We start from the raw sequence: 24,567 nt of genomic DNA, 5'->3' as shown, positions 1-24,567 counted from the left end.
AAATGCCACATAATTACAGTCACTAACAAAGTAATTCCTCAACTGATTTATGATTATGATTACGGTGCTTATTCATACACATGTACATCCATTATAAAATGACTGATATTAAGAAAAAGCGTACCTTCCCAGCCATTACTCAGCAGATAAAATTTAAACAACATTTGCATATAAAGTATCTTTCAATTGCTGCCTTTGCATTACCCTCAGGTGTGGAAATGTATAGCCAGCACAGGATACCAGCATTTTGCCATCTATGTACTTGGATTACTAAATTACAGTTAGGAAGAATACATTGCTTTTGTGTCTACAGAGACAAGAATAATCGAAGTAAAATACTGAGACATTTAATCTTTTCTGCACAGGAAAATATATATTTTTTTTATAGTAGTACACCCTGTAAGTAGTTTGAAACTTCTCAATACTTTGACAACATGTTTAAGAGCCCTTCCGTGCATCACAAGCAAAAATGAAAATACTTTCTTTCAATCGATTTTTTTTAATTTGATATGCAATTGTAATTCATTTGCCTATCAGAGCAGGAAAACTATTCTAAAAAAAAAGTTACACGAAATGAGAGAAAAAATTAGGATATATAACTTTATGATGTGACTAGCTCACTAAAATTAATGAAATACTGATGTGAGAAAAATTAATTATGCTTGTGTGTTTACTGGACTGCATATTTCACCCTTGTATACTTTATTGCCACTTCTGTAGCATAAATAATAAATAATACAAATTGATTTGTATTATTACATTATCAGGTCACATGAAATACTGCATTGCCTTCATTCGCAAAATGAACAATCCCTTTCAATTTTTAATGTAAGAATCCAATTGTTATCTCACCTAAATCTACCCATTTTGCACTAATGTTAACTCCACCAACCTCAGAGTAACTTCTCATTTATACTACCCACATGTAGATAATGTCAGACAAGGCCTTCAGGTAAAGACTGAACATATAAACTGCATTTTGAAATTACGAGTCTGCCTAAATTAATCTATAAATTTCAACTTTGTAACAAGTAATATATAATTCTAGTTGTAGTGGTTTATACTAACTAGTGGTTTGTACTAATTAGTTTTACAACTCATGATTACATTAGAAAACACCATTTATAACTTTCCGTAAAGGCCATTATCAAAATTTTCCTTGACTTGAATGGGTTTTAAAGCAGGTCCCAAAATGAGTCTGTTCATTTGAGTTTGTTCTGTTGTATTTTCCATCTTTGTTCCATTATGAATTATAGTAAAGACTGGAAATTCCCGTTTTCATAGGCTGAGCTGCTTCTAACAATCGCAGTCCAGTGTGGCAATCAAAAACAGCTCTTTCTAAAGCCTCTTTGTACGTTAGCTTCTTCTTTGTTTTGGGGCATGTTAAAACTTTAACATAGAATTTTTCATCTTTCAGCTTTGTAGCTGTGACAGCATCAATAATACCATTCTTAATTGCATCCTCCATTGTTAATCTGGAATGAGACTTTGCATCTATCAACCCACCAGTCAAGTACTGATACTCCAGGCAGCGCATGCCCATTTCCTTGTCTACAGCATTTAACTGCATAGCTTCAACAGCTGACATAACTGTGCTCCTCACAGGGTGAATGACCCCAGTAAAGATCAGTTCAAACTGCTGGATTTGCTTGGCACAACCATCATCAACTAACTCCCTTTGCAAAGCTTCTGAAATGCTGTACTTTTTCCCAGTAAATGGATCAATTATGCCTCCTGTACTAACCTGAGCTTCAAGACATCGGAGGGCAGTAACTCTGTCTACCAAGTTTTTGCGTGAGGCTTTTAAGACTGGAATTCTTTCATTGGTTTCAGAAACCCAGAACCCTGCAATAGGACTGTTTAAATCTTTATTTGGCTGTGAACTGCTAACTAAAATATCACCGAACTCATTAGCTGTGATTAAACCCTCCTTATATTTACTGACTAATGCTCTGCCAATTCTACCCTGATTTACAGTCTCCTCGATATTAAACTGTACACCGGTTTTAAGATCTGTAAGCAAAAGAAAAGAATTCCCATCAGAGTCAAAACATGTAGACTCCTTCCAATCAAATTCTTGTCTTGAAAGCTCAAGATATGTAGCTTTATCGACACAATTTTTTTTATAAGCCTCATATGAAGTCATTTCAGCTCCTGTTTTGACATCTACTACAGAAATTTTATGACTTTTTTCTGCTGATGGGCTGCTTATTTTCCTTTCACCAACTGGAAGCAGAAGGCATTTACTGCTTACACTGAACAAACACATTTTCAGCAAATCACCGTAGTACATAGCTTTCCTGTTATTTGGATTGTGAAAACATTTTGCATTACTAGAAGGTTCATGCAAGAATTTTAAAATTGTGTTATTAAGCAAGCCAACCTGCACGGCAGTTTCTGGAGGTACACGAACACTTCTTACAGGATCAATGACCCCCCCACTTGCAATCTGAGCCTCAAGGATATTTTTACCTTTTTGTCTTTCTAAGAGTCGAGCTTCCATAGCCTGATACACAGAGATCACTTTCCCAGAACAGCAATAGCCCAAAACAGCTTTCTCTGCCTCAAGCAATCTACTCTTGAATTCATTATCTGTAAGCCCTCTAACAACTGAATCATCAACAGAGAACTTCTGACCTGTTGTGGGATCAATGATGAAACCAGTAGCTGCCTGGGCCTCTAAAAATGCTAATGCCAGCGCTTTCCCTATGATTCTTCTCTTTGCTGCTAAAGCAAAAGAGAGTATCTCTTTGCTGGATTCAAGGTACAGCCCAGCTATAGCTGTAGGTTTAGTTAAAAATTTTTCAAGACTTTTCTGAACCTCGTCAATCGTTTTCTGCCCTGAATGGAGCTGCTCAACCGTGAGCCTGTCTAAAAGTTTAACTTCAGTCAACTGTCTGGCAGTTACATCATGTCGGAGACCTTGAAATTTAATATCATCATATTCCTCTGTAAAATATTCCAACTGAGTATCAGCAGCAGCAGTTTTCAAAATCTCTTCCCCTAAGAAAGAGCTCATCTTCGCAACGTCTTCTTTCCTAAACCCTTCAGATGTTTTGTATCCCTCAAACATTCTCTCTTCGTTACCAAAAGTCTTGGCATTTTCTTGATTTAATGTTGTGACTTCAACATGCATGTCATACTGCTTGCTCTTCACTATCTGTAAATAGGAATTTTTTGACACAGTGAGAAATACATGTGCAGAACTACGCTGTAGATCATTCGCTCCTAAATCCACCACCAGAGAAACCAAAGGGAGAACTTGGAATGTAGTCAGAAAGGAGAACTGCTACTAGTGTTGGAGAGCAGAGAAATATAGCTAGCTAGAGTTTTAAAGTGCATTTGCCATTTCAATGTTTATTCAGTAACAGGAATATGACTAGACTAACCAACAATAACTGTTGTTTGTTATTATATGAACTTAATGCCATTAATCAAAGCTAATTTTAATGATACAATGGCGTATGTGAATTCTTACTTCCAACACAAACTTTTAAAACAATGTGTTTCTTAGCTATTAACAAACCTGCGACAAAGGTCTAATGAAAAGCTTTTTGTGTCATATATATAAGAATGAAGGGGTTCCCTTCACCAAGGTAAGAACATAAAAAAACATTAGAGAGAATACAGAATAGTAATGAAGTATAACTACAACCAACCAACAAAACAGACCAGTAAAAAAACAGCATTAGGAAGGCAAACCCTCACAAAATGTAGCATGTACCTCCAACGGATGCAGTTTTACCACTCCTAATTCATGTTTCGTGTCTTCTCCATGTCTAACAGTTTGTCTAGAACTGTGTAGGTTCCTGTTTCTCAGTTTGTCCCTTTCAGATGTTGCAGAGATTTGGTTCGCTTTATCGAAAGTTATCTGGAACTGCGTACTCATTTCAGAAACAAACTCTGTGAAAGATTGGGGGCTTGAATCTTCTTCTAGGGAATGGTTTATTCTTGACATCTGGAACTGCACTTCTCTTGGTATCCTATCATCAGCACTCACGTACAGTGTATTTCCTTCTATCTGATCTGATTTAAAACCTGATCTCTCTTGTTTCTGCCTTAACAAAGGTGAGCTAGGTTTTGCATGTGGAGGAAGCTGTTCAAATTCTCTAGCTGCAGTGTCACTCGGATAATTGAAATCATTCCCTCTTCTCTCACAGCTCAGTTTAGATCCAGAATCTTGGAGTTTAGTATTTTGCTGAACTTCATTCTGAAGCAAAAGAAACCTGTGTTCACTGTCCCTGGCCTGCAGATCCACTTTCTGTTTCAAGCTCTCAACCACGCGCTTCTGCATTTCCAGTTCTTCCTCAAGTTTCCTGCACTTCTGGTGATAGTCCATTTCAGCCTGCTTTCCTTGCTGTAGTTGTTCATGACATTTTTCAAGCCTTTCCTGCAAATCTTCCATTTGTATCTTGTACAACATGATGTTTTCCTCAGCCATATGCTTTTCCTGCTGAAGAGCAACACACTCTAGTTTTATGCCAGAAATGTCCTTTTCTGTGATGCTATGGGATTCCAGTAATTTTTCAGCTTTTTTCCTGAATTCCTCTGCAGAGTGTTTAAACTTAATGGATTCCTCTTGAAACAGAATCATCTTCTTGCGTGCCATTTGTTCATCCAGAGTTTTCTGATGGAGTTCATCCTGTAATTTTTTTAATTTACTACTTAGCTCTTGTATATGAGCTTGTTGTAGTTGTATCTTCTGCTCACTCATTCTTTTTTCCATAGTTAGAGCATTCATTTGGGCATTTAGATTTTTAACCTCCCGGTCAATGGTTAGGGTGGAAGCACTCTGTTTATCACATTTTTGTTTATATTCACGAGCCAAGTCTTTTGTTTTCACTAGATCAGCTTCTAGGCTTTTGATTTTACACATGAATTCTTGCTCAGTTATTGTTTGCTTGTGCAATTGTTCATTTGTTGTACGCAGCTGCTCTTTGAAACCATCTGCTAGGGCTTTTAATGCATCATTTTTCCTCTGAATACTTTCTTTTTCCAAAGTCATCTTCTCCGATTCAGACTGAATTTGCTTCATCTGTAGCTTTGTTTCAGTATTCCATTTATTAAGGTCCTCTATCTTTTGTTTCAATGATTCTGACAACTTACTACTTTTGGCTAATTCATTCTTCAGCATTTGAATTTCCTGCTGGTTTTCTTTCTCTGCTTTTGTTTTTTGAAGCAACTGTTCTTGAATTTTCTTATATTGGTCTTGAAGATTATTTGCTTCTCCTTTGCATGACTGTGTTCTGTGTTCAGCTGCCAGCTTCTCTTTTTGAAGAGAACTGATTTGTGAATGTAAATGTTTGATAGTGATTTCAGTTTTTGTCTGTGATCTAGTTAATTCTTCTACTTCTCTTTTTAGCTGTGTCTTTTCTTGCTGAACAGATTTCAGCTCCTCCTGATAGTTCATCTTAATTTTCTTAAGATCTATAGCTTCTTGCATCACCTCCTCAGCTTTACCAGTGGTTCTATGTAGCTGCTTGTCCAGTTCTTTCAACTGTTGCAAATACCCCTGCTCTACTTGGTCTTTTTCCTCCAACTTAATTTTTAGGCATTTAAGTTCGCTATTGACTTTATCTAGGTTTTCTTTTAATAAACGAGACTTTTCTTCTGTTGATGATTTCTGAAGCTCAATTTCATTCAGTTCATATTTCAGATCTTTAATAGTTTTATCAGCTTTTTTGTTAGCAAGGGTTAGCTCATCGATCTTCTGTTTAAGCTCTTCTACCTTTTTGGCTTCTTGTTTCTTCTGGAAACTTGTAATTTCAGAATCAGGCCTATAGTGGCTGCCTTGCCCAGCTGTGAAAGTCGGCAGGGAAGTTTCTCTAGTTACAGAGTACCCACCTTCAACAACCTTCCTTCTGGCTTCAGTCCTCTCTCTTTCTTGCAGCTTTATTTCTGACAGGTTCACTTTAAATTCAAGATCTTGTTCCATTTGCTTTATCAGCTTCATAAGTTTCTCCTCTCCTTCTGTTTTCTTCTTCAGTTCCTGCATTAAGTTTTTTTTCTGTTGCTCTAAATCATGAAGATTAGTATCTTTTCTTCTTAGATGCTCTTCAAGGTTTCTTCTGGTAAAGGTGCTTTCTTCTATCTGATTTCGAAAAGCACGAAGGTTTTCTTCCAGTATACTTCTTTGAGTCTCTGCCTGAAAAATGAGCTGCCTTACACACTCCAACTCCTGCTCTGCATCTGCTTTCTCCTTCTCAATGCTCTCTAGATCTATACGACACTGCTTTGCCTCTTGCTCAGCCTTGGTCTTCTGACGACAGATTTCTTCCATGTCCTTTTGCTGCTTTTTCCGCTCTATTTCTGCAGCTTCCCTCACTTTAGGGAGCTCTTGTTCCACTTGGAACTTTTGATTCTTCATATCCTCCAACATCTCCTCAAGTGTTTTGACCTTTCCCATGAGTTTTCTGTTCTCATCGATTGTGCTATTTTGCTGTGCCATTAGATCTGAATATGCCTTGCGCACTGATGCTTCCTTATTCTTCAAAATCTGTAAAAGAACGAAGTAAGTTGGAATGTACTTTTTGTAATACAGCAGATAAAACATCTTGGGTTCTTTGAAAAGCAGAATGGATAATACTTACTCATATATATACGGTACGTCCAGAAAGTAGGACGAGCAGTTCCCACCACCATCACCTTCTCTTGAAGGCTTCAGGAAGTTACCATTAGCCAAATATGAAACCCTTCATAAAGACATCCACAAAGCGAAGAAGTCCTGAAGCCTCTCACTTCAGTCAGATGCCTCTTAGCGGTAAGCAGCGTCAAACAACAGCTCGCATATGCTTTTTCTCCAAACAAATAGGTAGAGCAAACAGTGAGCCAAACACTATGTGCAAGAATTCCCAAGTAGAAAGTGGCCTACCATGTCTGGATGAGTTTAGTAGAAACTGGAAGAAGGATTTTGTGCTCACAAGCAAAAATAACACAGGAGGAGTTCGGAAATTCCCTCCGAGAAACAAAACAGTATCTAGAGCTAGAGCCAAGATGCATCAGCTCCAGAAAGAGAAGAATCTAAATCCCAGTACATCTATGCTCTGTACTAGCTCCACAGTCCCAGTGCCTCCACTGGCCCACCTGGGGGACTGGTAAGAGCACAGCTGCTCTGCAGTGCAGACACAGTTCAAAGTATAAACATGGTAATTAGGAAAATCCTAGTGAAAACCAGTCAGCTAGTATTCTCTGTATGTTGGCAGATCAAGGGAAACTCTTACAAGCAAGATGTGCATTCAGTAGTAACAATATTTTTGAAACTATACATACCTTGTCTTCATTAGCACTATTATGACATTAGTTACCAAATATGAGCTAACATGAGGTAAGAACACACCTATATTCCTAAGATCATACCAACATGACATGAGGGGCAATTATAGCAACATTTTCTAATAAACAATATGTTGGGTTAGTTCAAATTTACCAGATTTACTTGATTTTTCATACGATATATGAAACTATTTCCTAAAAGGCTAATGCAAAGGCAGCTTCTTCAGTTCCTCTCCGTATTTCCCCATGTTACAATTTTGTACAGACCCCACTGGATACAAGACATTTATTGGTTTCTTATTAGACCTTCTTTTACGCTCCCATGGACACAAAATCTAACGTATTATGCTTGAAAAAGAAGAACTAAAAATACAGATACAGTCACAAACTACGCCATGTTGGCTTTCATTATTTCTAATCAACCTGGCTGAGCAGCAGCTGGGTGGAGAAAAGGATGGTAATTAAATAGTAATACAAAATAAACAAAAATAAATTTATAAGAACTAAAAAAATGTAAGAACCTCAAAATGCATTTACTAATCTACCATTAGTATATTCATTGTTTAAATTATGTTCAATCAACTTTAAATCACTTGACCTTGACACAGTTTGAGATTCAAATGTTGATTTGGATTGGTTTAGAATCATTCTTAAATTAACTGTTTCATTTGCATTGCATAAACACTCGTGTACCTTAATAATAGTTGTGCTCCTTTTTTCTTCATTATCATTGTCTCTTTTGTTTTTCTTTTCTGTTTTTTCAAGTGAGGATTTTTTCCCTGCTTTTTCACAGAATGTTTTCTGGAGTTCAGTGGTTTTTCCAGGAACCTTTGTGCTACAGCCCTTATCTCTACTGCCCATTTCTGCAACCAGCAATAAATCTTTACATTTCTGGCCCTGTTCTAACTTGCCTGCTCCATTCTGCTTATTCCTGCCTATATTTATGTTGTCTAAACCATAGGTGTTACCCTGTGACATCTTCTTCTCACTTACTTTCTCATCATGGCTCAAAAACTTTTTTGTTAATCCATGTTTTGATAATGGAAAATAATCCTCTTCTCCAGAAATAATTTCTGAAAGGGCTGTGTTTGAATTTAAATCTCCAGCATCTTCTAACAATGCTACACCTGAACTTAGATCATTCTGCACCAGTGACACTTCAAAATCTAATGGACAACATTCAGAGACTTCTGCTGCATATTGATTCTCTGAAATACTTCCTGAAGAAACAGGCAAAATTTCTTGCATTGTACTCTTGGCTTCTTTTGGATTTAAAATTGATTTTTCTAGGGTTTTGTTTTCAGCTATGAAACTTATATCCAGAGACGGTCTGTGCAATTTATTAATATCCCTTTCAACACTACCAGAAATGCCTGGATTGCTCATGGATTGCAAATGTAACTTTGTTTTTTCACTTCCATAGTGCACTGCCAGCTCTCTGGAAGAGGATGCAACTTTCTCTAAAAGTGTTGCATCCCTTACACCTTCTTCACCACACACTTGAAACTCTCTGTGTTCAGAGTTTAAAGTATTATGGCTACTCCTTTCTGTAAAACAATGTTTTTTAGGCTTACATTCAAATTGAGTTCTTGGTGAAAAATGTTGCTGCTTATAAGGGCTGATATCCAGGACATGCTTTCCAGTTTCTAGAGTAACTTCATCTTTCTTCGTTATTAGCTCAAAATTAGTTTTTGATTGCATCACACATTCTTCCTTTGTTGAAACAACACCCCCTGCCTTTCTTAAAAATTTTTTCCCTGTGATTTTTTGTATCATTTTCACTTCAGGCAACTTCTTTGATACTTCCTGTGTTTCCTGCCTCTCTCCATTAACAATTTGATCATTTAACAGTTCGCTACGATCATTATTCACACTCACACAAATCTCAGCTGAAACAAAACAATCTTTTCTACCATTTTCTTCTTTACTTTGGTTACCAAACCCCATTAAATTATCTATCTCTGTATGTAGCTTATTTTCTCTGTTGCCACTAATGCTACTTTCTTGACCACCAAAATCTAAAAATTGCTTTAATGTTCTATCAATTTTGATTTCATCGTATCTGTCTACATCTAAACTTCTTCTTTCAACTTCCAATTTGTTTTCTGTGTGTTTAGGTTTACTGGAGGAGTTACGGTTTTGCAAATATTCGACATCCATCGTGCTTTCATTAGGTGTGTTTTTCTCTCTGAATTCAACAGCTTCGTTACACCCCAAATGTTGAAAGACCTCAGTTGACTTCACAGGTTGCTGGAGTTCACTCTCTTCTGGTAAGCTCTGAGCATGACAGCACATGGATTAAACTGAGATATCACGGAAAGCATCTTGTTTTTTCCTTATTATGTGCATTCTTAATGCCATTACTGAGAGTTAGAAAGAAAGACTGGCATGGAAGAAAATCTTGGAACAATCACAGACTTCAGGGGTCTGATCCCAGAAGAAAAAAAATTACCATTCCTCCTTTGAGAAGGATTATTCATCTTCTGATTTGCTACCCTGATTACAAAGAAAAAACCCATCAAATCAAATCACTTTTGAGTCTGGAAACCTACTTAGGTTATCTTCAAAGAAGCTATCAAAGATTTAGAAGGCTGCCGGTAGGTGGCGGAGGATGGAAGATAGGGGCTGTCTGATTCCCAAAAAAGCAGTCATGGAGATTCAGAGCAGGCTGAAACTTGAGAGCACGCACAGGTTTCTTTTTCCTTGTTTCAATTCTTGTTCTTTGTTTCACTTTTTATTCTTGATACCCTTAGCATTATTAGCCATACTAAATCCTCAGTAATAATGGCTACTTATCAACAAACATTATGTATTTCCATCAGTATGCTCCACCACTTCATGATGCACAAAGATACATGCTGTGTTACAGTTTGTCCAAAGGTATTCAATAGCAAGAAAAGCCAATGAAGACAAAGCCAGCACCAGAATTACAGAACATTCGTTTAAGAGCTCTTGGCTTTTTCTGTAATAATAACATCAACATTCATACCCTTAGGAGAGTGTTATAAATTTTATGTAATTTATATAGGACTACACTTAATATGGGCACAATTAATTACAGGACTGCATTTAACATGGGCGTTATTTTAGAGATGTGCACTGTACAGATTATGCTAAAACACTGTAGCCCTTAAAGTATTACTATATAATCTCTTTCAGAAAGAAGCATTTCAAAAGAAAGTGAGGAATTTAAAAATATTTTTTCTCAATTATTTGGAAGGTTGATTCTGCAGCAAACAAGTATTTTGAGTAATCTGTCTATTCAATTTCAGTAACCTACTCTTGTTAATAAGATTCAACACTTAAGCATAAATAAAACGCTGTCTGACTCCAAGGAATCAATACTGTAGAAAGGCAGAAGGAAAAAAAAAATCTAAACAAGTCAAAGAAATTTAAGAAATTAAGAGGGCATCGCATCTCCCTGTTTAAAGAACTCCCTTATATGTTTCTAAATGGACCAGAACACATGCTATGGAATATTAAGACCTACACAGGATATCAAAGGTGTATGCACACCAAGTTTGCCCTCATCTTAATATCTGCATTTATCCAAACGATCAAGCCATAAAATACTTAAGTATTAAAATATACTGCATGCAACTACACCTCCGCCAGGATTTGCTGAATCACAGGACCCTTCTAGCTGGAAGAACTGGTAAAATGTATGGATGGTATAGGATTTTGCTTTTCTGAATGATAATGTTGTAATTTAACACTCTCACATTCCTGTATAAAGTGCAGTATATAAAGAATTACAGTTTTTCAAATCTGCTGCTTTGTGAATAATTCCAACAGCCATATTGCTCTTTGTTTGCCTAGCTATTCTTTTTGCTTTGTTGGCTGCCAGGGGATGACCTACCTCTTCCTCTTCCAGTCTCTTCAAAGAGTCACCTGCAAACTTAATGTATTGGGTCATCAAGGTCACTAAGGCAGTATAACGAGTCCGTAAATCCATGAACTGCAGACAAAAAAAGGAGGGGGGGAGGACAGATGGAAAAACACTCCAGTTAATCTTCAAAAAAGTGATAATCACTACTCTTAGAACCTATTCCAATTTTGATTCCAAAATCCTGATTGTGGAATCCGCGAAGTTGAATTCCATTTGCAGGGTGCACTTGCACAAATAAATGTTAAGCATCTATGAGAGGATCCATAAGAAGAAGAACATAAGACAATGTTTTGACTTTACAGTCACTTGATTCTTCCCCCCGTAAGAACAAGTTGTAAGAGGAACAAGCAGTGCAGGTCACTATTCCTCTAACAGCAGGGAGACAGATTTATCTCTCCCACCCAAATGAGGCTGATTTGCTTTGGAATCTGTCAGTGTCCAGATCTGATAAGTCTTACCATAGTAAAGATGAAAGTTCCCCCTGGTTACTATGATCAGGATCCAGCCCAGAGGTGGTTCTAAGCAGTTTTACTGAGGTACATTTCTCATATAGCTTTTTATGGTTCAGGGGAATTCTGTTCATCAACACCAATATACTGTCTCGTTATCTAAATACTGCATAATAAGCAATAAAATATTTATCACGTTATGTAACTATATATAGAGAAGCAACAACTTGCTTGTGTTATTTTATTTAACCATTAAGAAATCCTAAATCCCATTCCTGTGTTTACTCTGTTTTAAGCAAAGACTCAAAAAAACACATTTTCCTGTCATAAGAAATCCATTTACCTCTTGAATAATGAAGTCTGATGAGCTTTGCATTCTTGGGCGTTTCACTGGAGATTTTTGTTGGGAGTCAACCATAGCTCTGTAGGTCATAGTCTGTAACTCATAGTCCTGCAAAAAGACAAAATACACAAAACAATTGGTATTCCACATGATACTGACACTAAAATAAAAAGCATACTAAGTATAATGTTATTTATTACCTTCACAGCAGCTGAGTATTGTTCTGAATACTTCTGGCATTCATCTATTTTGCTTTGTTTCATTTCAATCTCAGAAACCAGCATCTGTAAAATATGAATCTACATCTTCATCTTAAAAAGTTATTTTTATTACTAGTACTGTTAGCACTTCTACTTTATCTAACATCATGAAATTCACATAATATGCTCATTTCCACGTGTGTACAAGTAATTATATGCTCAAGCCTATGTTCTGGGCTTTGTCAGGCTTACAGTACAGAGCAGTGAAAAAACAGGTTTAATAGCTGGTGAGTGAACTTAAAATCAGGAATACACCATTTTGTGCATATAATTTGTTATTCTGTGTCTTATTTAAGCTGCATTTCCTTCTTGCAGGAGACAGCTCTGCTTCCTTGAAATTATTTCTACATCCATAAATATCAAGAGCAGTCCTGAATAAAAAATGATACAATAAGGAAGGACAGTCCAGAATTTTAGACACTCTCTAAGGGTTTGCTCTTCTTGCAAAACAATCTTGTCTATAAAATGGCAATAGTCAGTGAGTGATACATTCATGATGTTAACTGCATTGTAAGCAGAAAATCATAAAAGCTGGTGATGATTTGGAATTTTACACTAAGGGATATAAGCACCTCATACCAAGGAATAAGACTGACATCACTGGGTTAAACTGATATTTTAATTCTTCGGTCATTACAGCAGTGCTTTCCTACAGTAAGATCCCTTTCATACCTTATGTTGGTTCAGCTGTTTAGCCAATGCTTTGCTATTTTCAGGATGGATTTCTTGAATCCTTCGCTGAGTATCTTCCACTTGTTGAATCCAAGTGTCCAAAGAATTGTAAGTATCTTTGTAATACTTCAGAGATTTATTAATACCTTCTAAGTCACGCAATCTGATTTTATTTTAGAAGATAAGCCAAAGAAGAGAAGATGAGTATTAAAGACAAAAAGTACAACAGTAAGCAAAATACAGCTTTAAAGGCTTCAGATGCCTTTGCTATAGCTCACACTATAAAATACTAAAATACCACTAACTAAACAGTAAATTAACTTCTCAAATAATAAGATTCCTAGCTCGATGAAGCCTTTTCATTTGTCATAAATGACACTGAGGAGAGATCTTACTACAGAAGATCTTACTACAGAAGAAACTGCGTACATCCCTCATTAATGAGCTAAACTGCTTCAAACTCCATGAGCACAGGAAACCCCAAGCAAGGGGGAGGGCTCTGCAACAGCCATTAGTTCTGTAATAAGAAGTGAGAGTATTTCAAATACGACCTGTGTGCATCAAGGAGGAGTGTGCTGTGCTGGAGTTAAGTAGTGGTTCACCATGTTCTTGATGTCTACCACAAAACAACAGGAGTTCACTAAAACTAAAGTCTTTAAATATTCCAATGTGCAAAAGCAATTGATCCTGTAAGTCCATTTTTACATCATGTGTTTGACCTGTGAGTGCTATGTATTTCTTGAAGTTGGTTTCCACACTGATGAGAATACCGACAGCTTTTCTTTCGTGATCCCTATAATATTACTTCAAAGTTCATAAATATATATATGACTACTCAAAAACACTGCAGGATAAACATACTTATTAAACAACTTTTTATACTCTGACTTGGAACGAATACTTTGAATGAGTCTAGTGTTGTTCTCAAGATGCCAAAAGAAGACTGAAAAAGAGCAAGCAAAAGTAACCATATTGCTCAGGTTTCATACTTAAGCATGTTTTAAAGCTAATAACCCTAAAAAATAGAAAGGATCGTGGTAACTGCAGCCAATATTTGTAGATACTTTTTTGTATAATGATCATCAGTGTCAAGCTGTTAGGAAGCAGCAAAGTGAATATTTGCAGAAAGCAGCTTGTTTACAGCTCCATGCTGCAACCACCACAATCTGTCCTATTTACACTAAAAGCCACGATGTATTAACAGCCATTTTCCAGCATACAGGATACAGTCCTGTGAGGAGAGCATGTGGCTTACGTTTGCCTTCTGAGGAAATAAGGATAATTCAGTACTTCATAAAACTACTATTTTATTAAATTATGTCACACTATCAAACAATGAAAAATCTGGGGTGATTTAAAGCTAGACATTCTGTAGTCAGCTATAAATGAGTCAGCTTTTGCCCATCTTCATTATAACTTCCAGCCATGTTAAACAGAGACAATTAGTTAATTACAAGTGAATATCTTCAGTATTGCTCCTGAATATTCATCTATTAGAAAAGGAGGACAAAAATGTGAAAGGTTGTTGTGTGAACTTTTACATTAACAGCAATCTCTTTGATGCTGTTGTTCAGGTTATCTGTAATGACATACAGAAGCAGATATTAAAGGAAATAAATTCAGGCTGTATAGTACAGACTTCCTTAACTTGCTCATAGTTTTTCCTTCAGTCTCTACAGTTCTGCTTCCTTTAAATAGAGAAACACAACTACAGAGACTGAAGAAAAAAGGATTTCCAGGAATGTCATATATGGACATCTCTTTCAGAATTACGGGTACGTGTGCTGCTGTATCTGCCCATCTGTCCAGGCACGTACATTTGAGTAACATTCTCCAGTATAATCATGACAGTAATACAGAAGGGCTGAATCTAGAGGAACATCTCAACTGGATATTGAGGCTGCATGAAAACAGTTGCACGCAAAACAAAATACTGGCACTTCACAACAAAATTTCCGCAGCAAAACTACCATAGAAGTCAATGGAGGTTAAGGACTTCCAGACTTGGCACTTAAGTCATTAAAAGCAAGTTAACATGAATCCAATCATAACAGATAAATCAGCTCATCAGTTAAGCCTGTAAGAACTAATTATGTGGAGAAACAGATGGTATTTCCATAGGACAGCAAGCCATTTCTGTAGGCTTTTTTTCGGAAAGAAAAAAGACAATTTGTCTCTACTGTGTCTCAGTAAGTTGTAATTAGATAACATTTCTATATTTTGTTAATTTTTTGGTGCTCAATAGTCACAGACATTTCCTGTGGAAAAGTAAAACAACAACGTCAACAGCACAGAAATGGTAAGAATCCTTGATCTTAACATGTCAGAAACAGTTCAGAAAACTATTCTGACCTATTTTACAATTCATTTCTGATTATTTTTCCACAGAAACAACAAAACCAGCATAAAATATGAACAGATTATAATAAAAAAATCATACACACCTATTCTGAATTTGAGAATAAATGTTTTGCCACCTCTCGGCTAACTGATCAACTTTTTCTTTATACCAGTCGAAATCAAGATCACGTTCCTTGTGCATTTTAAACATCTGATCACTGATCTTCTTTGCCTTCTGCAGTTCATCCTCCAAGGAATGGAACAATTCTCTTTTCTCATCTACTTCGGATCTCCATTGCTAGTATGTGATAAATGATAAATTGTAAATAACTCCTAAATTGTAATACTATTTTATAAATGAGGATTTTACATGAGTAAAATGTATAGATGAATAAATGAAAAACGTTTACATGAGTATTTTAGTTCTGGTTGCTCAAACACCGAATGACACCAGAATGGGTCTGAAGCAACTAAGTAGCTATGAACTGCAAAATAATTCTGAGTAACAGCATCCCCCACAACACACAGATCAAACCACAGGCAGCAAACTAACATGCTTATCTATAAACTACAGCTTTCCAAAAAATCATTAGGTAGATGCCAATCATTCTATCTAACAAAAAAGCATTATTCATCATTTGCAATACTCAATTGAGGTATATACAGCACACACAAAATGCTGAACTTCAATCTTACCCTTTCTCAAAGGTATCTGCCAGACCTCTTAGTAAACCCTGGTTAGTATACTACAGCAGTAGCAGAAACATTATTGTGGCCACGTTTAAATAACAATGTATTTATGTTACCTTAAGCTTCTGTTATCATTTGAAGAGACAAAAAAATAAGGCTTACTGCAGAATTAACAAGTGCCACCCTTGGAAGTTCAGATACTTCAAAGTATTTCCTAACAATAGGAATCATCATGCAAACTATACAATTTCTAATGCTCCAAAGCTGTCATTTTTTCTGAGAAGTTAATCATAATACAGACTTTCCTCAAAATACACAAGCCAACTTTTGACACACTAGCATAACCAAAACTGGTGTCATAAGACAGATCATCTTCCCATATTTTTTTTTATTTGCCCATGAAAAGGCACCCGCCAGCTCTTACCTTTAATGTACCCATCAGATTTTCAATATTGTTTTTGTCAGCTGTTACTGCCTCCTCTTCACACAACTTGGTTTCATAGACTTTTACGAACGATTCTGTTTTGTGGGTGTTCTGCAGCACCAATTCTACAGTATTTAACCTGAAAAACAGTAATCTCCTGTTAACTGAACCATCAATAATGACACTCAACACACTTCTGTTTTTTAGCCTTTTCAGGTCATTGGGTACCCCTTTACACAATGTTAAAATGTTAACTCTCTTTTCCTTGATCAGTATTATTCCTACTAATACCTTTAATTTATTTTGAATGTAAAACTGTAAACTAAAACATGTGATGGAAGATGGCCGATTACATACTTATCTATGTAAATGGAAGACATGGAATAAACTTGGTTCATGTTCTGAATAACAACGCTGAGCTCAGAGCGCAGAGTAGGGACTGAAGGTGAAGCAGCAGCTTGACTGAAGAACTCTTCACATTTTTCTGTGATGATTCTTAAGTCATCCTTCAGTCGATCCAATTCTTTCTTCAGGTCCTGTAAAATGAAAGGTGACTGACAGTGCTTTTATCCTACATCAACCTGATGTATACTCTACATATCATTATCAGTACAGGTCTGCTCTCCTTTGCTTGTTTCATGTGGACACCATTACATTTTTTTAAAAAGAAACGTAGGTTTCTTTTTAAGAGAAAAACTAACAGAGTTGCCATTTATTGGCATTTTTTTTCTCTACAAACCCAAGCTTAATTTTTTACTTTTGTCTTTTCAAGGTGCACCACAAACCTTCCTGGCTACACTCAAAACACGTTTGTTTGTTTTTTTAAATAAAACTCTTTTCCTGGGTAAAACAGCCTTTCTCAAAGGCTCACCTCTTGCTGCGAAATCCTTGATCTACTCTCACGTACATCATCCCTTTCCATTGGGGTTCGTATTTGCTGTATTAACCTCTCCTCACAACTCTCCAGCTGTAGTCCGATTTTTCTGACTTCAGAGATGTACAGATTGTAGGTCGATTCTTCCTCCTCCTCTGTTGAAGGAAACAAGTCACATTTTAGCAAACGAAGCCATCAAGTCATCTTCACCATGTCTTCCCATGAAACACTTTATAAAGTCACCATTCTACAGGTCTTTCCATGACTGGCTGAAATCCCATCAGATTCCATTGGAATTTTAGCTACAAGGCAAATTTTAGGAACCCTTCAATGTTCACTTAGATCACCTCCTTACAGACAAAAAATTAGCATATGTCTTTGACCATTCATTCCAGGCACAGGCATCACCTCTAGGCAGACACCGCTAAACTCAGTGACTGGTTCTTTCAGTCAGATGGCATCATGCACAAACTACAGTAAACCTCTAGGGCTTGTTTCTGGGGTTTTCTGGTGTTTGTTTGGTTTTTTTGTTAAACCCTCTCTTTCAGATGCACAAGGCAACACATCTTTCCTTAAGTGTAGTGAACTCCTCTAATGCAGTGATCAGTTCTGCACTACTGTATTGCTTTAAGTCATTAGCTACTTGACAGTAAATCAGAGCAGATATTTTAAGCTTTCTGTTCTTACTGTATTTACAAACACAGTTAAGAGTGGAGTAACTACAGGCATTCTGTGGAGCTAGGAAAATATCTAGGACACTTTTCTTGCCTTAACACTGAAAAAAGTTCTAATTCTGTTATGAACTCAACAAAGTAATCAAGCTGCATTTTCAGCATTCAAAACAAGGAAGGAATGACTAAACAGTGAGCTGTAACGCACAGAGTAAATTCTTGGGTGTAAAATATTAGTAGCACTCTCTACATTAAGTAATACATCAATATTTTTATATAGCTTATTATATACGGAGTTTAAAAAAGCTTAGAGTACAATGTAATTGTGCACATTCGATCTGTTCAGAAGAACTGGGGCATTAACAATATCAATATGATAACACGGGTAATTTATTAGAGCTTGTATACAGAGAGAGAAGTTTTATCAAGTACTACAATCTCTCTCATGAGGGCATCCTTCTGCTCTTCTCAGCTTTACCTCTTTCTGCAGATTTCAGAAGCTCTTTATAGTATTGCTTGCAAACATTAACTTCCCTTTCCAGCTGGGCTGTATCAGAGCTTGTAAAGATTTTGGACTCCCTGCTATCTTCCACAAAATCATCAAAGCGGGACTCCAAATTGCTTAGAACTTGCTGATGTTCACCTGGCAGCATCGTCTTTATCTGCAACAGATTGTAAACCCAAGGCACAGTCAGCAATGAACCATCACTTGCACAGTTCTCTGTAATGCTTATTAACAAAAAGCAATATTGACAAATGGTAAAGTCAAAGAGTTGAGATTCTGAAAGTCTGCTGTTCCTAAGGGGGAGTCCACTTGACATCTGATAGTCTACAGTGACTATAAAATCCTTTTCCATCGTTAAAGCTAGTAATGGGCTGTGTAAAGCCAACGCAACATCGACAGCGCTTCTCCATCTAATGCCCTGTAGCAATAATCGAGCAGCTAGCAAGAGTTATACAAGTAGGGATACTTTAAGAATTATCTCAAGATTCCTTACTTCCAACAGTAACAGTGGGAAATTACAAGTGAAAATGTCAATTTGGGTATCATAAATATTATTGCAACAGTTTGTAGAGATATACACCAATGTGGTAGAATAAGCTAATCTATTAAATAGTGTTATGCTATGTATCTTACATGGCGTATAATTCAGTGATGTCACACACTATTTTAGCCAGAAAGAACAGTATTTTCATCTATATCTCTTTTCATTTCTGACAAATGGATCCCAACTAGCTATTTAACATTCCAAGTTACAGACTTGTATAAGAATGAAAAAGTGCACTAAGGAGGAATAAGTGTTCAGCTACCTTCAGCTTGAAAGACTAAATGTCACTTCACAATTGCTCCATTGTTAGTAAGAAGTAGCAACACGAGGAAATAATGGGGGTTTTCAGGAAGGTTAACCTTAGCCTAATGAAGCTAATCTTCCAGGTATCTTCAACATAAATGCGGAAAGCTAGACTCTTGCAGAGCAAAACTGAGATTTAGTCGCTGTTCATTGCTTTTGAGAGATCCTGTCCCTCTGCTAACAAAAGGAGACTCAAGAGATTAGCACAATAAAGGATGCAGGTAGTTTTCAAGATACCACCTCTCTGCTCCTTCCCCAAATATATCTGTGTAACAACTGCTCAGATCAAGGCAGAACATTGCACAGCGATAAGCAGCATGGCCATTGCCAGCTAATCCCTCAAGGAAGATGAGGATTGGTTTGTTGATTATACAACATTCCTGGGAAGTGTAGCCTATGACTTCCCAGCAAATGGTTAAAGAGGCTCTTCCTAGACATAGCACATACCGAGGCAACATTGCCAGCTCGTACAGCTTCAATTTCATTTGTCAGGTAATGCCAGGACACCACGCTCTTCATGTTTACATGTGACTCATGCCAAAGGGCCAGAACATTCTGAAATTGCTGTTCAATCCTGAAACATAGAAAGACTCCAACTTTACATCAGAGTAACACATGAAAAGGGAAAAAAAGCTGACACTATTTTAGCCCAAGCTTCATATAAAGGAATTTTAAAAGAAAATGGATGGTTTTGTTTTGTCCCTACCTGTTGGCTGTATCTATGGCTTCTTTGTTTGGAGGAGGAACTGTAAAGCATACAGATGGAACCATGGCCTCATTACCACTCGGGCTAATGACTTTCCATTTAGCACGATGGGAGTTGTTTGCTAAGATACACTCATCGTCTTTGTAAATAGTTATCTAGTATTAACAGAAAAGCAGAATAATTTAATGAGCTAAGCATTACAAAATACTTTTACAAAGCACTTCTGCAAATGTTGTCAACAAATGAGCAACAGAACAACAAAACCAATGTTCAACACAAGGTTTTGCTCTTGTTTACTAGGGTGGAAGAAATTTAGAGCCCAGCGCTCTCCAGGAACATGGTAATTAATGAATCTTTAGCTCAATTCTCACAATCTGTAATTGATTTGAGGAAATTCAAGTTTCTAACCTCAATTTGTCTATAGTCACAGATGGCTTTAATTGGGATGGATGTTTTGAGTATACAGTCAGGGTTCCTTGGCTTCAGCTGAATTATTGCCTTTGCTCTCCCCACAAGGCCTGCTACTGTGCTCTTATACTGCAAGAGTTGTTCTTTTTCTTCCTAGAACAGTTAAGAAAAAAAAGTCATAAAGAGATGGCCAGAATACAGGGCTGCTTCTTTGATCCTGTTAAGTTTTTCTTTTCCTGAGGTCTTTTACTGTGTTTATTGAAAGTAACACATTTTACAAGAACAAAGTATCTTTCTGAAGCCACTGGTTTCCCACAACATACAGTATTGTAAAGATACATTGTAAAGATAAATAAATAAAACTGTATTTTAAAGTTATGAAAAATGGTCATTACCCATGGATAGATGCAATTATTTAATTGTAAGTTCTACAAAATTAAGTAATAATTTCAACACACTTATTATATATCCAACTATAATCCACAAATTTCTTCTTTAATTGTAATTCATGTTAAGAGAGTCTTTGAATTCTTACCATAGACTCCTGGACAAGGTCTTCCAGCCTATGAAGGCTGCTTGATCTATCACAACTGTATTTTCGGTATATGGTATCTTTCAAAATCTTTAAATATTCCATGGCTTCTTTGGCATCACTAAAAAACTAGGATGAGAAAAATATCTGGGTTATTTTGAAATAACCTAAGAAGTATACAAACAGCTACACCATGAAGTTTGCTTTAAGTCCTGTCTTTTTAAAAACAATTTTTTCTAGTAGCTAGAAGTGCAAGACCACTGCACGTCACAACACTATTCATGATTTCATGTCTAAATGTAGTCTTCAAGAAGGCACACACTGTAACACCAGTTATTCTCAGCACCATCTACATGCAAAATTATTCAGCAGTTACTGAACTTTAGTCAATTACTGTTCTTGCAATGGAAAAAAATTCTGAAGCGATTCTTGTTTGCCTTGAAATTACCATAACTTTCACATTTAAAGAACAGATGAGGTCTACAAACTGTAGCAAACTAGCTGCAAAATTCACCAGGCACACTGGAGGAAACATTTGTGCAGGAGGGGAAGAGAGCTGCCATGCTTGGCAGTTCTATGTGGGCATCTGCATCCCCAAATTATGGTCCCGATTAAGCAAAATCGGCAAGGGAAATGTCACGTGATAATCCTCAACCCATTCTCTCCCCGAAAACTCATTTCTTAAATCCAGTATTCCCATACCACCAGGAGACCAAATCGCTCAACTTTATCTTCTCCAGTGTCCATTTCTTAAAATGGGTTCTCACCCTTCTCAGTCCAAAGGCATCTCATCCCAACATCACCCCCTTCCTCTTCAACCATCCAATCCAGAAGACACTAAGGATTATTCTTTATAATTTAAATATTAAAAAAAAGAGTAATTTGTTTTTTAAAAGCAAAAAACTGTTCAGTCTTCAATCCTCAGGCACATATAACTGAGAAATCCTTAAATCTTTGATCCTCATGCACGTAACTGAGTAGTGCATCATTTGCTGAGTATTTAAATAGGTGACAAACAGAAAGGTGTTTTATTGAATGTGTCTCCTGTCAGGGGGTTCTCTGATCTATTTATTCTTAATGCTGTACGTTCCATTTCTATTTGGGTCATCCTGTAACAACCACCTAGAATAGGTTCTCCCTTGCCATCACTAACCAACTAACTCCTCTCTACATCATCCACAGAAGCTTACTGACAGCAGTTGTGTGTGACAGGAAGAGAACATGACTTCGTTCTCAGAATCCCTACTTGCAGCTCTGGGACTCTGAAAAAATGTCAGGCCAGACTGTGAACTGCTATTACTGTAGTGAAGGCAATACAAGTGTGGTAACACCATGGGAGCATGGCTCATCATCTAAGGATTTGCACGTGACAAATGTCAATTCTACAGCTACCGTGAGAGAGCAACTAGTACTTTCAGTGGAACATTTTGACTTATGGACAAAACTTTAAACATTTCACATTTTTATTGATTTACTTTCTTACCTCAAAATATGCAGCATTTTCTCTCAAATGTTGTTCAACACAGTGACAGAGCTGAAGAATCCAGCTCCATTGTGTCTGCATTGCAGCTCTATAGGCCTTTAAGGAAGAGATATAATTTACAACAGGAAACGAAAATTAAAATGTGCGTACTTTTACATAACTTAGGAAACACAAAAGTAATGTAGCAAACACAAGCATCTAAACCCAACCTTCTCCTCACTCAGGAAAACCAAGCTGCAGCAAAGAAAATTAAAAAAAACCCCTGTCACTACAGCATAGTCAATGTTCGGAAGGGTTGTGAATTCCCCATCCTCAGACACATTCAGAATTCAGCCAAACGAAGCCCTGGCACTGCTTTAAGCAGGGACTGGACTCATCTCCTGATGGACCTCCTGTCTAAGCTCATCTACAACTCAAATCAAAATAGCTGGATTTTTGCCTGGATACAAATCAGATATTAAAGCAACACTGAATACACAATAAAAACAATTAATCAGGACTCACTGCAATGTATAATTTAGTGTAACAGTTGCACAGGAATTTAAAGAGCAGACCCCTACTCTACTGATACCTCCTACACCGTCTGCAGGGCGCTGCCACTGGAGATGCACTGCAGGAGCGTTCACCAGCAGAGGGTACCCTTCACTTTGTGAAATCACCCAGAAGTCTCAATTTTCAATTCCGTATGACTCAGGGAATTTAAAAGAGTTTTTCCACTAGCTTCAATGAATTTCAAACTAATGCATTAATGCATAGATTCTTCCTGTAGAAAAGGCATACATTTCTTTTTTTTCTTTTTAAATGTCCCAATACGGCATTATTGCAGACTTTATAATCTGCATAGTCATCTTTACTGCAATGGCCTGGTTTCATAATATGAACTTTTAATGTTTTCATATATTAAGTATGTTACACTGCTAAGAACTCATCAGAACAGAATATACTTTTAAAGACTAGAATTCCCCACATCACAGTAAATGTCATGAGAAGGAAGGGAGGAGGTTTCTTCATGTTTCCAATTTACACAGCTATGCACTCACTGAGCTAAGAACCATAAAAATCCATCCCCTCTGACTGTTTTTCATTCTCATATAATAAAGCAGCTTTTTATTGTTTTCATTTTTACCACTCACTGTCCGTATTTAGTCTTTTCTTGAAGATCTACAGGGAAAAGTGTTTTACATTCTCCTTTGGAAACTTGTTACGACCCTACAACAGCTACAATAAATTTCATGTAAGCCATTTACATATAATATAAAGCTTGATTTATTACCTGATCAGATTTTTAACATCAAAACAAGTTTCATAATTCACTGACAAATAAGTGAAGTTATGAAACCAACCTTAAACCATAATAGGAACCTGTACATCTAGTAAGTGACGAGAAAAGCTCTACTGAAACTTCTAACAGGAGAGAAACCACATCAGGACTGTTCTGTGCCCTCAGCTCACCAACGCAATTTGCATCAATAGCTCTAGAAGCTGAGGGCGTAACCAGAAACGTCTGTACAGACAAACTCTGGGAATTTTAATTTTAGACTTCATGAGGATTTTATCTAAGCAATCCAAGATGTAACCATAACTTTACAGAAGTGTTTTAACTTTCTGGAAACTGGAAGACAGAGAGAACAAAGATGCTGAATAGCGGGGGGGCAAAAAGGTCCCATTATTCAGAGTCTTATTGTTTAATTTCCTATGAGTTAAAACTTCCTCTCTTTTCCCCAAAATCTAAGGTCTATTAAATCACACAACTGTTTTCTTGTTTGTGTGCTGCTTTTACTAACTTACCTCAATGGTTAGCCTGGCTGGGTGATTCTCAAGAAGCAACTGCTCAGCTATTTCTTGTACTGATTTAATAACTTCTTCTTTTTGATCAAGTTCTCTCATTAATTCCTTGTTTCCAGACAAAAAAAAAAAAAAAAAAAAAAAAGAAGCATTTTAGAAATCTCTTTAAATGCTTAAAAATTATTTCATTATTCCCTCTGGATTCTACTAGCAATACATACTGCATGGTATTCCTTTTTTCTTGTTATATTGGGGTTTCTTTCACTCCAGTCATATGCAACCTCTTCCTCTTCCTTTTCATTCAGCCATATCAGCTCTCTAGTAGCACGAGAGACAAAATTGTGGAGAGTATCTAGATGCCTTTCCTGATTTCTTGATGTGTTCTTTATTAGAAAGAAAAAAATATTTAAGAAAATC

The 24,567-nt window shown here is 36.7% G+C and overlaps 1 protein-coding gene across 9 annotated transcripts in view; it reads right to left on the bottom strand.

Moving 5' to 3' along the window:
• Positions 1-24,567, bottom strand: part of DST (dystonin) — a 303,289-nt gene that overhangs the window by 118,134 nt on the left and 160,588 nt on the right. For all 9 annotated transcript variants that reach the window (XM_056344537.1, XM_056344539.1, XM_056344546.1 and 6 more), the window contains 16 exons: positions 24,372-24,533; positions 24,154-24,258; positions 22,366-22,461; positions 20,886-21,011; positions 20,351-20,503; positions 19,943-20,097; positions 19,684-19,810; positions 18,363-18,546; positions 17,211-17,368; positions 16,697-16,875; positions 16,340-16,478; positions 15,330-15,523; positions 12,886-13,048; positions 12,154-12,237; positions 11,954-12,061; positions 11,132-11,230 (listed from right to left, as the gene is read on the bottom strand). In XM_056344537.1, coding sequence (XP_056200512.1) covers positions 11,132-11,230; positions 11,954-12,061; positions 12,154-12,237; positions 12,886-13,048; positions 15,330-15,523; positions 16,340-16,478; positions 16,697-16,875; positions 17,211-17,368; positions 18,363-18,546; positions 19,684-19,810; positions 19,943-20,097; positions 20,351-20,503; positions 20,886-21,011; positions 22,366-22,461; positions 24,154-24,258; positions 24,372-24,533 — 2,232 coding nt within the window. The remainder of the gene's footprint in view (positions 1-11,131; positions 11,231-11,953; positions 12,062-12,153; positions 12,238-12,885; positions 13,049-15,329; positions 15,524-16,339; positions 16,479-16,696; positions 16,876-17,210; positions 17,369-18,362; positions 18,547-19,683; positions 19,811-19,942; positions 20,098-20,350; positions 20,504-20,885; positions 21,012-22,365; positions 22,462-24,153; positions 24,259-24,371; positions 24,534-24,567) is intronic.

This window comes from Falco biarmicus, chromosome 6 (genome assembly GCF_023638135.1).
Source record: "Falco biarmicus isolate bFalBia1 chromosome 6, bFalBia1.pri, whole genome shotgun sequence".
NCBI classification, from domain to species: Eukaryota; Metazoa; Chordata; class Aves; order Falconiformes; family Falconidae; genus Falco; species Falco biarmicus.
Note: the sequence above shows the minus strand (reverse complement) of the source record. Positions and strands in the feature narration are given on the sequence as shown.